Source organism: Salmo trutta, chromosome 22 (genome assembly GCF_901001165.1).
Source record: "Salmo trutta chromosome 22, fSalTru1.1, whole genome shotgun sequence".
NCBI lineage: Eukaryota > Metazoa > Chordata > Actinopteri > Salmoniformes > Salmonidae > Salmo > Salmo trutta.
Window position 1 is genome coordinate 26,359,260 of NC_042978.1, and position 12,673 is coordinate 26,371,932.

General features: G+C 47.6%; 1 protein-coding gene across 5 annotated transcripts in view; it reads right to left on the reverse strand.

Annotated features, from left to right (window-relative positions):
• Nucleotides 1-1,759: 1,759 nt before the first annotated feature.
• The window catches only part of LOC115158475 (SUN domain-containing ossification factor), a 99,910-nt gene continuing 88,996 nt past the window's right edge, over nucleotides 1,760-12,673 (reverse strand). For 3 of the 5 annotated variants that reach the window (XM_029707458.1, XM_029707455.1, XM_029707459.1), the window contains 8 exons: nucleotides 10,142-10,232; nucleotides 8,842-10,062; nucleotides 8,656-8,743; nucleotides 8,344-8,448; nucleotides 8,051-8,193; nucleotides 6,645-6,736; nucleotides 5,701-5,756; nucleotides 1,760-4,972 (listed from right to left, as the gene is read on the reverse strand). In XM_029707458.1, coding sequence (XP_029563318.1) covers nucleotides 4,514-4,972; nucleotides 5,701-5,756; nucleotides 6,645-6,736; nucleotides 8,051-8,193; nucleotides 8,344-8,448; nucleotides 8,656-8,743; nucleotides 8,842-10,062; nucleotides 10,142-10,232 — 2,255 coding nt within the window. In that variant the 3' untranslated portion in view covers nucleotides 1,760-4,513. The remainder of the gene's footprint in view (nucleotides 4,973-5,700; nucleotides 5,757-6,644; nucleotides 6,737-8,050; nucleotides 8,194-8,343; nucleotides 8,449-8,655; nucleotides 8,744-8,841; nucleotides 10,063-10,141; nucleotides 10,233-12,673) is intronic. The other 2 variants (XM_029707457.1, XM_029707460.1) reach the window with 2 other exon arrangements.

Below are 12,673 nucleotides of genomic sequence, written 5' to 3' on the forward strand. Positions count from 1 at the left end.
ATTGGTGGGGGTTTACAGTTGAGGTTATCCTAAAACTAGCTTCATGTACACATTCCAGTTCAACCCAAACCCTAAATACATCTCCTAGCCTCATGTTCAACCCAAAATACATCTCTAATCCTAGCTTTATGTTCAACCCAAACCCTAAATACATCTCTAATCCTAGCTTTATGTTCAACCCAAACCCTAAATACATCTCTAATCCTAGCCTCATGTTCAACCCAAACCCTAAATACATCTCTAATCCTAGCCTCATGTTCAACCCAAACCCTAAATACATCTCTAATCCTAGCCTCATGTTCAACCCAAACCCTAAATACATCTCTAATCCTAGTCCTATGTTCAACCCAAACCCTAAATACATATCTAATCCTAGCCTCATGGTTCAACCCTAAATACATCTAATCCTAGCCTCATGTTCAATCCAAACCCTAAATACATCTAATCCTAGCCTCATGGTTCAACCCTAAATACATCTAATCCTAGTCCTATGTTCAACCCAAACCCTAAATACATCTAATCCTAGCCTCATGTTCAATCCAAACCCTAAATACATCTAATCCTAGTCCTATGTTCAACCCAAACACTAAATACATCTCTAATCCTAGTCCTATGTTCAACCCAAACCCTAAATACATCTCTAATCCTAGCCTCATGTTCAACCCAAACCCTAAATACATCTCTAATCCTAGTCCTATGTTCAACCCAAACCCTAAATACATCTCTAATCCTAGCCTCATGTTCAATCCAAACCCTAAATACATCTCTAATCCTAGTCCTATGTTCAACCCAAACCCTAAATACATCTCTAATCCTAGCCTCATGTTCAATCCAAACCCTAAATACATCTCTAATCCTAGCCTCATGTTCAATCCAAACCCTAAATACATCTCTAATCCTAGCCTCATGTTCAATCCAAACCCTAAATACATCTCTAATCCTAGTCCTATGTTCAATCCAAACCCTAAATACATCTCTAATCCTAGTCCTATGTTCAATCCAAACCCTAACCTTGGTTTGTCATACTTTTCTCTTTGGACCCATAAACTGCAGGAGCTTGGCCCCGGCTCAATGTAACTACATTTTATGAGTGACAATGTGTGTTGACTATCTCTGACCCTAGCTGCAGGCAGGGACCCCTCATAGCTCAGACAGAGAGAGGCAGGACCGGAGCAGGGTGTGGCGGTGGAGACAGAGACAGAGGGAGCGGTAGGGACACACACTAAACTGACACACGGAGTTAAGATGCGGTTTTAGCATGTCTTTTCCCCACTCTCCCTCTCTCCTCCTCTTGCACTCTGTTCACATCCACAATCTCAGGTTGCGTCCTCTGTGTATAGCGGAGGTCTCCAGTCCGACGGTGGAACAGCGTCGAGGAATACAACCGCTCTGTCAGCCCCTCAGAACAACAAAAAATACACCAGTCAGCTTATGAAGGTTAGTATTGGCCCAAAACCAAAGAACACCAGGGTCCGAAAAGTGGGATTGTTTAATTTACATACCTAAAAGCAGGAGTTGTTAAAATCTGAACAGGTCATGTGTTGTTTTGCAGTGTGTGCTGTTCACTGTTCTACCATAAGATGGTGATGGGGAACTTCTCAACACTGCAGCACAGCAGGAATCTGTAGAGAATAAATGAACCTCCACTGATCTTAGATCTGTGCAACCTTTACCTGGAGCAATGTCACGAACGAATACAGACTCCAAACCAACCTTTACCTGGAGCAATGTCACGAACGAATACAGACTCCAAACCAGTCGAGTGAAAGACAAAATGTTTTATTTAGAAATTCACAGTTTCTAATGGCACTACATCTCTGTAGTTACTCTCGCTCCTTTCCCAGAATACTCAGAGAAAGTGAGAAGCGTGGAAACAAAGCAGTTGACAGACAGCGTTTAGTGTAGAAAAACAAAAGGCATGAAGGTAGTAATAATAACAAAGTGCACACTGAGACCTGGGGGTCACCGAGGACCAATCTCTAGTCAGTGTGTTAAATTAGGGCTTCGCTGAGTCTCTCACAAACACACATCAAGAGAACAAAGAAACACTCTTGCATGCATACACACTTACACATAATATCATACACATTCAAAAAGGGTAGAAAATAAAGTGGGTCATGATTCACTGTGTGTGGAACACTTGTAATCAGATAAAACAGTGCTTTCCCAACATTCCCTTTATTAAATTCACAAGTTCCTTCGACGACTCTGAAAACCACTACCTTATTCGAGGTGGGGTGAATGCACAGTAATAAACACATGAATGAATGACAAGCTAGTAAGGATAGCAGAGGTGGCCAGTTAAAGGTGCTGTTCTTGGTAATGGGAACAGAAGTGGTTCAATTAAAAGAGAGCTCTTCACACACCCTGAACTGTGTAGGGGTCAGAAGTCAGTGTGTGGAGTAGGGGACCTGGGTGGCTGGTCTGTAGAGGGAGTGTGGTGTGTGGAATACAGTGGGCCCAGTCTCTCTTTCTCAGTCAACAACCAACCCAACATAGCTCAGAAGCCACAACAACCAACCCAACATAGCTCAGAGGCCACAACAACCAACCCAACATAGCTCAGAGGCCACAACAACCAACCCAACATAGCTGAGAGGCCACAACAACCAACCCAACATAGCTCAGAGGCCACAACAACCAACCCAACATAGCTCAGAGGCCATCTGACCACTGCACAGATGTATAGTACACTGAGGCACAGATGTATAGTACACTGAGGCACAGATGTATAGTACACTGAGGCACAGATGTATAGTACAACACTGAGGTGATTTCACATCTGCAACTTATTCAAATGTACTTTTGCCCTAAGCTGTTCCAATCACATCCTTGCACAGACATCTAGAGACAAACAAATTGACTTCAAACATTTCTTGTTTTAACTTCATCTTCCCATAACACTAACTCGTGAGGTGAAGCTGGTTCGTATACGACCCCAGCAGTTATTGGGACTGTTACAGCCCTCGGTACCCTGGTTGAGTTCTAATTAACACGATGTTGTGTGTGCAGGTGTGACAGTGGAGGCAACTCTGCAAACACCAGGTGATTCAGCCACCTCTAAATATGACAGAGACAAAAGGTGGATGATACCTTGCCCGTATAGCTTTGAAAACACAAAACAAATATTGATCAGGAGGTGAACTGGTGTCCGGCAGCCAGTGACAATCATACAGTATGCGACAGTAAAATGCTGTGTACAATACATCTACCTCTGTTTTAATTGCAATCATTATTCTGCAACACGTACCATGTGTTTCCCCTGGGCTACAGTATGATAGGGTTGTTTTGAGGCCAGAACATAAATAACTAGATAAAGAAGTGGCCTCACAGCATCCCCTACAGGACCTCAGGGGATCTGCTCTCCAGACTGACATTACCCTGTGTCACTGATCGAAACGTCAGCGTTGCATTGCACTGCTGATATGAATGGTTATCATTGGGGGAGGGAACTTCTACCAACAGCGGGTGTTTGATCTTCAGACTAAACTGTTCCTAACAACAACTATAATAACACACAACATTCAGCTCTCAGCATGGCTCATGTACAGCTCAATATAAAACAAGCCAAATCTGACTGGGTTCTGACCTGTCACAATGTGCAAAAACAACCAGCCTATACAGCCCAACACCCCTTTCCTCTTGGCTGGCTCTCTGTGTGTACACACACACACACACACACACACACACACACACACACGAGGTCTGACTGGAGAATAGCTAGGTTAACTAGTTCAAGAGGTATAGAGCCTGTTCCTTTGTATCAGAGCTGGATAAACATGGGCTAGAGACAGGAACACTTGCATGCACACACACCAACACACACATTGGGTATCTTCATTGAGCTCTGCTGGTTGCGTGGTGTTAGGTTAGACTGCCTGAGAAAGGGAGACAGAGGGCCTGTTGTGTGTGTGAAGGGTTAACACCCTGGTCCCATACGAACAACTGCAGTAGTGTTAGCTAGCGCTGAACAATGCACAGAGAATGAACAGAATGTGGAAATGGAGGACAGGAGGAAAGAGAGAGAGCTTAAAGAAGAAGCTAATCCTGCTGCACAGTTCTCTCACTGCGACACACTTCATACTGTACTTTCACAGGCTTCAGGTAAGAGCTCTACTCAGCCCCTCTACTCTGGGCACAAGCCCCTGATGCCCAGGTCTGATGTGCTTGTCCAGTAGAAACAGCTGAATGAATGTCTGTTTTCTAGTAACACTCCTCACCATTAGTCTCGCTCTGAAAATAAAAAGAACAACCCTTTGAGTGTTTTTTATATCAGTGAAAGCTTTAGAGTGGACAGAAAGGCACATGACCGTGGAGAGGTCTCTGAATGGCTGTTGCTGGGTGACTAATATCATGGTGTCCGAGTTCCACTGTGGGCCGGGTGCTCATGGGAGATGTGGTTCAGAGATGTGGCCATTTTGGGGCAAGACCACACCCTTTCACACATCCCTAACCAAGTCTGCTACCAGGGTGTGTGTATATGAGTCAGTCTGAAGTGTGTGTGTGTGTGTGATCAGACGTGTCCTGTGACTGCCGTGGCTCTTATGGTCCCCACACTGATCTCCTTGTTTCCCTTGATCAGCTGCTGCAGGCTGTGCAGAGAGTTCACAGCAGCGCCTCCTGTCTGTCTGGAGGAGAACTGCAGATCTGCCTGACGAGACCGCCGATGCTTCACTGACCTCTTAGAGGGAGGGAGGGAGGGAAGGTAGGACGGGAGGGGCAGGGCAGCGTGGCCATTACACAGGCCTGGGGGGGAAGAGAGGGGGTGGCCTCGGCTGATGTAGGACTCTTCAGAGTGGCTGGAGGAGCTACAGCTGCTACTCTCTGATGGGAAGGGGAGCTCCTTACAGGACATGTCTTCTGGAGGGGGAGGGGGATTCAGGGAGTGGGGTAGACCATAGCATTTGAGTCCCCTGTTAGCCATCGGCGAAGAGGGGGCTGATAATGCTGCCTTCAGTTTACATCGTTTCTTCTGGAGAGAGAGAGAAAGATGGAGAGATCGATAGATAGCCCTGTACTCTAACTTTACAGATGTATACATATGTTAAGTCATGTTAACCACATCAATACCAGACACACTGCACGGTTACAACCAAACTGGACAGATACCAAGCTCTCAAAGATAGAGAACAGGAGACATTTTGATCCAGAATGAGGTTACAGACAGGACTGGGAAGGGCAGGGACAGTGGGTAGAATGGCATTATAATAATAATGTTTTGTCATCACACACACTGGATAGGTCCAGTGAAATGTGTTGTTTTACAGGGTCAGCCATAATAGTATGGCGTGCCTGAAGAAAATTAGGGTTAAGTTAGCATCTCTACATGAGTGGAGCAAAGCAATGTTATGGGTCGCAGCTTATTGCCATCTATTGGTGGGTTACAACTTCCAAACCACTGCCCAAGCCTGCCCTGTGCCTGCTCATGCATTGTCCCCCTAAACAGTGGGCTTCTAGCCTGTGTCAACAGAGAAATGGTTAACCTAGCGAGTTGGTAAATCGCCCATAACCAGAGATCTAGGAGCAGCTTAACTCTCCTCAGACCCTACACTATTCTTAACCATTAGGATGGGAGAATGCTAAACTGACCTTAGATCAGAGTCTGGGGGCAAGTTCACCCCACTCCACTGAAACCATAAGCAAACAGAGATGGCTGTTGGGGCCACCATACAACAGCAGTAGCAGGCGGAGACACTGTACCTTTTTCTCTGGTGAGAACCTTAAAGGTTCAACAATGTAAAGGTCGTCAGGGCCTACTGAACAGGGAGAGAACAGGGCCATGTTAATGATGAGATGCCAGGCACACAGGAACACACATGTTACAAGCATGACACCACCTTGCAAGTAGTACTACTGATTTACTATGAAAGTAGCATTACACACCCTGACATACTATAGCCCAGAATAAAGGTTATAGCTCCACTGAAGAGGTTATAGCTAGTAGGTACACTGGGTGACATAGGGTTTTGTAGTTGTTGTTACTACTTGCAGTGGTGTAACAGGAGCCAGCCAAAAGCATTGTGTTCTATTTTTATTCTCCTTCAGTTCAGCCTCTATATGGACACGCACTCTGGCCCAAGGTCACGCACTCTGGCCCAAGGTCACGCACTCTGGCCCAAGGTCACGCACTCTGGCCCAAAGACACGCACTCTGGCCCAAAGACACGCACTCTGGCCCAAAGACACGCACTCTGGCCCAAAGACACGCGATAAATAGAGTGGGAAAGAGAGGAAAGAGGAGAATGATGTTACATGGCTGTCTGAATGAAGGTCTTTATTCCTTCATGGCGGGGTGTGCCCAGGCAGTCCCACTGGGGTGTCTGACTCCACTACCCTTACAGCAGACATACTGTTCAGCAGCTCAGCAGCATGGACACAGCCAGCAGCATGGACACAGATGGGAGAGCATCTAGTCATGCGGTCTATAATGAAGCTGGCCTCTATACAGGGAGGACATGTCAGGCTTTCTGAGTCTTTTAGTCCTGCTTCAGCTCCTATGGGTGTGATAGGATGGACAGAACAGCAATGTAGAAGATAGGAAGGGTAGCGGACAAGGGGGAGGGTGTGTTTAAGAGAGGCCACTTGAGCAGGCCTCTGTTCCTTGTTAGAAAGCTGTAGAGTGACTTGGCGTGTGTACACACTCACCTTCTGAAGTAGGAAAGGTGAAGGACTTGGAGCGTAGGAGAGGACACGATACCCTCCGCTTCAGACTCAAATCATCATAGGAGGAGAAACACCTGACGTACAGTAATGTTAGTAAGGGTCAAACTAAACAACGCCTGTATGGAAGAGATCCAATGTTCCCTATGAAACATTAACTGGACTAAGAGGAACATTATATCAGACCTACAAAAGCAACAACAATACTCTTATAAATAATGTGGGGAGATTAGACAAAGGTGTGTGTGTTACTGTGTTTACCTCTTGGGGCTGGGGTAGTGGTTGACTGCAGTGTGTGTGACGGTGTGTGTGTTGCTGTGTTTACCTCTTGGGGCTGGGGTAGTGGTTGACTGCAGTGTGTGTGACGGTGTGTGTGTTGCTGTGTTTACCTCTTGGGGCTGGGGTAGTGGTTGGCTGCAGTGTGTGTGACGGTGTGTGTGTTACTGTGTTTACCTCTTGGGGCTGGGGTAGTGGTTGACTGCAGTGTGTGTGACGGTGTGTGTGTTGCTGTGTTTACCTCTTGGGGCTGGGGTAGTGGTTGGCTGCAGTGTGTGTGACGGTGTGTGTGTTACTGTGTTTACCTCTTGGGGCTGGGGTAGTGGTTGGCTGCAGTGTGTGTGACGGTGTGTGTGTTGCTGTGTTTACCTCTTGGGGCTGGGGTAGTGGTTGGCTGCAGTGTGTGTGACGGTGTGTGTGTTGCTGTGTTTACCTCTTGGGGCTGGGGTAGTGGTTGGCTGCAGTGTGTGTGACGGTGTGTGTGTTACTGTGTTTACCTCTTGGGGCTGGGGTAGTGGTTGGCTGCAGTGTGTGTGTGTTGCTGTGTTTACCTCTTGGGGCTGGGGTAGTGGTTGGCTGCAGTGTGTGACGGTGTGTGTGTTGCTGTGTTTACCTCTTGGGGCTGGGGTAGTGGTTGGCTGCAGTGTGTGTGACGGTGTGTGTGTTGCTGTGTTTACCTCTTGGGGCTGGGGTAGTGGTTGGCTGCAGTGTGTGTGACGGTGTGTGTGTTGCTGTGTTTACCTCTTGGGGCTGGGGTAGTGGTTGGCTGCAGTGTGTGTGACGGTGTGTGTGTTGCTGTGTTTACCTCTTGGGGCTGGGGTAGTGGTTGGCTGCAGTGTGTGTGACGGTGTGTGTGTTACTGTGTTTACCTCTTGGGGCTGGGGTAGTGGTTGGCTGCAGTGTGTGTGACGGTGTGTGTGTTGCTGTGTTTACCTCTTGGGGCTGGGGTAGTGGTTGACTGCAGTGTGTGTGACGGTGTGTGTGTTGCTGTGTTTACCTCTTGGGGCTGGGGTAGTGGTTGACTGCAGTGTGTGTGACGGTGTGTGTGTTACTGTGTTTACCTCTTGGGGCTGGGGTAGTGGTTGACTGCAGTGTGTGTGTGTTACTGTGTTTACCTCTTGGGGCTGGGGTAGTGGTTGACTGCAGTGTGTGTGGTGGTGTGTGTGTTGGCGCTCCAGCAGCACTGCAGGCAGAGCACCAGGCCCAGACAGAGACACAGGACTAGAGACACCACCAGGTAACTCTGTCGGTCAGACACCTAGAAAACACAGAAACAACATTTAGGCATCAGAAGAAACACAAACTCCTCACATCCGATCATGACATTTTGCGAGGTCTGATTAAAATAGGCCAAAATTTAATCTGATTTTCAATACATGTAGTTAGTATGGTCTTCAGCTGTGTGTACCTCTCTCTGTAGCTGTGAGACAGTCATGGTGAGGTTGATCATCAGCTTGGTGACGTTCTCCAGCTGGCCCTGTAACATCTGGATAGACTCTGTCTGCCGCTGGTCCTGAGGGATCACACAACCAAAATACAATGTTAATACAACCAAGTTGAACCAACCCATCCCAGAACCATCAGACACAGCCTACACCAAACAATGACTCAACCATCACTGAACTACACAATAACAATCATATAACACAATTGCAACAACCATCCCAGAATAAGCATCCGGCCAACCCAAACCCAATCAAGAAGCAACTGTCTAACAGACCTGTTCTTCAGCGATGCGGGAGGTGTTCTCCAGTTTGACGATGGTCTTGTTGAACGCTCTCTGCATCTCCTCCATCTGCTTACGATACCTAGAACACACAACAAGCCAATCAGAGCCTGAACAGGACGAGCGATAGAGGAAACTACTAGGAGACAGACAGACAGACAGACCGACAGACCGACAGACCTCTGGCTCAGTTCCTCCAGGTATCTGCTGCTGAGGGACATGTTCATCTCCAGGGCTTTGATCCTGTTGTTCAACCTCATGAACACACTCTCCTTCTGACTGGAGCCGTGCACGTTCACCCCTCCGTTCACCCCTCCATTCACCCCTCCAATGTACTCCCCCGCGCTCTGCAGCTCAGCGTAGAAGTCTGTAGCCGTCCGGTGCAAATGTCCGTTAGCGGTCACCGGGACGCTAAGCAGTAGGTCTTCCATGGATTCTTCCCCACGCAGGTGTTCTGCTGGCTGGGCAGAGGCGTCACCCTGCTCCCCCTGACCCTGGATATCGCAACTCTCTGTCCCAGCCCTGGGTAGGTGTGGCTCTGTGTTTGTGTCAGGCTGAGGGGGGACAGGGAGGTCGGTGGGAGGGGGGAGGTCTGCAGGAAGGGGCTGGACTGGTTGCTCCTTCAGGGGGGGTGGAGGGAGGTCCAGGGAGGCTGTCTCAGAGGTTGGTAGGTGTAGGGGAGCGGTGGAGCTGGGAGTAGGGGTGGGGGTGCTTTCCTGCTGAGTCTCCGGGACGGGGGCTCCCTGCAGGGCTGGAGGGGGGACAGGGTCTTCTTGGCTGGGGTGCTGGGGAGCTTCGTCCTGGGTAGGGGTGGGTTTGCAGAGGGAGGTTTGAGAGAAGCTGTGGGGGGGCAGGGTAGAGGTCCGGCTAGGCTCCAGTAAAATGATAGGGTCCACGGGGTGTGTGTCGATGTGAGGGGTGTGATTTTGAGAGTCTAAAGGGGGTAGCCCCTCATTTTGGGTCTGGGGGCCAGTCTCAGGCTCAGGAACCGTCTCTGTGTGTGTTGGGGCTTCCTGTGTGTGTGTGGGGACAGGGACCTGTATAGGGGGGGGTGTGTGTATGTCTTGCTGCCTCTCTCTGGCGAGGTGAGCGTCACACCAGCGCTGTAGCAACTCTGGCAGTGTGGCCACACAAGAAAGAGAAGAGACGGAAGAGAGTGGACAGTACAGCTGGCTCTCCCTCTCCCTCATCCACCGTTCCTCTCTCTCCTCCTGCTCGTTATCATCCCCCTCTTCCTCCATCAGAGTCACAGTGGACTGTGGGGGCTCCTCCTCCTCCTCCACCAGAGTCACGATCTGTCCATCCTCCGGGGAGGGGGGAAGCAGGGGGGAGTCAGGGGAAGAGAGAGGGACCTCAGGGTCCTTCTGGGGAGCAGGGTAGTCTGGCTCCACCGTCTCCACACTGAGAGAAAGGAGGGGGGGGAAGTTAGACTCTTACTACAAGGTGAATGAGGGAGAGAGAGTGAGAGTGAGTGACTCACGCTGGAGGAGTGGTGGTGGGGGTTGGAGTTGGAGTGAGCTGCACATCTTTGTTCCCCTCGGTCTCGTTCTGGGCTTCTGATGATGCGTTGGCTGTAAGAGATACATAGACACACAGCAGGCTTTAGATAAAGTCATCAACTACCACATTTAACCCTTCACAGGATAACAAACTATCACTGGACATGGCAGAGATCTCCAACCCCAGTCCAGCTGGTGCCAATCTGCTCCACTCTACTGTATGTTGCCAGTGCCAGGGGGTTAAAATGGGGAACAGAAACAGCTTTGTTTTGGCCAACGTCTATGCTTGGTGTAACAACCACGAGTGGTCTGAACTAAAGCAGAAACAGTCAGGCTGGTCCAGTTAGAACTGGTCTCAAACCTCAGCAACCTTATGGGTTGAAAACAGATCAAACACCATCAGCTGCCTCACTGCAGCCCGTAGTAAAGGGTGTGTGTCTAGAAGGATGAAGGGGTTATTCAGGTTTAAAACAGTGTTTAGACTCCAGTATATTCTGAGGGCAAGATGGGATCCTGAGGTAGTTGGTTCTGCGTCATGGACCCCCTAGTCCTAATAGACAGGGCTCGCCTCCTGCTGCTGTGTTATACAACACAGAACTATTGTTCCTCTGAAAACCTCCTGCCATCAGTCCACTCAACATCTGGAGCTCCAGGCAGGCACACATACACATGGACACACTGCAAACCGGACCTACAGTTGAAGTCAGATGTTTACATACACCTTAGCCAAATACATTTAACCTCAGTTTCACAATTCCTGACATTTAATCCTAGTTAAAATTCCCTGTCTTAGGTCAGTTAGGATCACCACTTTATTTTAAGAATGTGAAATGTCAGAATAATAGTAGAGAGAATGACTTATTTCAACTTTTATTTTATTTCATCACATTCCCAGTGGGTCAGAAGTTTACATACACTCAATTAGTATTTGGTAGCATTGCCTTTAAATTGTTTAACTTGGGTCAAACGTGTCAGGTAGCCTTCCACAAGCTTCCCACAATAAGTTGGGTGAATTTTGGCCCATTCCTCCTGACAGAGCTGTGTAACGGAGTCAGGTTTGTAGGCCTCCTTGCTCGCACACGCTTTTTCAGTTCTTTCCACAAATGTTCTATAGGATTGAGGTCAGGGCTTTGTGATGGCCAATCCAATACCTTGACTTTGTTGTCCTTAAGCCATTTTGCCACAACTTTAGAAGTATGCTTGGGGTCATTGTCCATTTGGAAGACCCATTTGCAACCAAGCTTTAACTTCCTGACTGATGTTTTGAGATGTTGCTTCAATATATATCCACATAATTTTCCTTCCTCATGATGCCTTCTATTTTGTGAAGCGCACCAGTCCCTCCTGCAGTAAAGCACCCCCACAACATGATGCTGCCCCTGCCGTGCTTCACGGTTGGGATGGTGTTCTTCGGCTTGCAAGCCTCCCCCTTTTTCCTCCAAACATAACAATGGTCATTATGGCCAAACAGATCTATTTTTGTTTCATCAGACCAGAGGATATTTCTCCAAAAAGTACGATCTTTGTCCCCATGTGCAGTTGCAAACCGTAGTCTGGCTTTTTTATGGCGGTTTTGGAGCAGTGACTTCTTCCTGCTGAGCGGCCTCTCAGGTTATGTCGATATAGGACTCGTTTTACTGTGGATATAGATACTTTTGTACCTGTTTTCTCCAGCATCGTCACAAGGTCCTTTGCTGTTGTTCTGAGATTGATTTGTACTTTTCGCACCAAAGTACGTTCATCTCTCCTTCCTGAGAGGTATGACGGCTGCGTGGTCCCATGGTGTTTATACTTGCGTACTATTGTTTGTACAGATGAACGTGGTACCTTCAGACGTTTGGAAATTGCTCCCAAGCATGAACCAGACTTGTAGAGGTCTACAATCTTTTTTCTGAGGTCTTGGCTGATTTAGTTTGATTTTCCCATGTCAAGCAAAGAGGCACCGAGTTTGAAGGTAGGCCTTGAAATACAGCCACAGGTACACCTCCAATTGACTCAAATGATGTCAATTAGCCTATCAGACGCTTCTAAAGGCATGCCATCATTTTCTGGAATTTTCCAAGCTGTTTAAAGGCACAGTCAACTTGGTGTATGTAAACTTCTGACCCACTGGAATTGTGATAGTGAATTATAAGTGAAATAATCTGTCTGTAGACAATTGTTGGAAAAATTACTTGCGTTATGCACAAAGTAGATGTCCTAACCGACTTGCCAAAACTATAGTTTGTTAACAAGAAATTTGCAGAGCGGTTGAAAAACAAGTTAAAGACTCCAACCTAAGTGTATGTAAACTTCCAACTTCAACTGTGTATACCCCTTGTATATGGCCCAGTTATTGTTACTTTTCTTTACTTTAGTTTATTTAGCAAATTGTTCTTACTTTAAAACTCTGCATTGTTGGTTAAGGACTCGTAAGTAAGCGTTTCACAGTAAGGTCTACAACTGTTCTGTTTGGCTCATGTGACATATATAATTTGATATGACCCAGTTTCAGAACAGCTTAATCTAAGCAA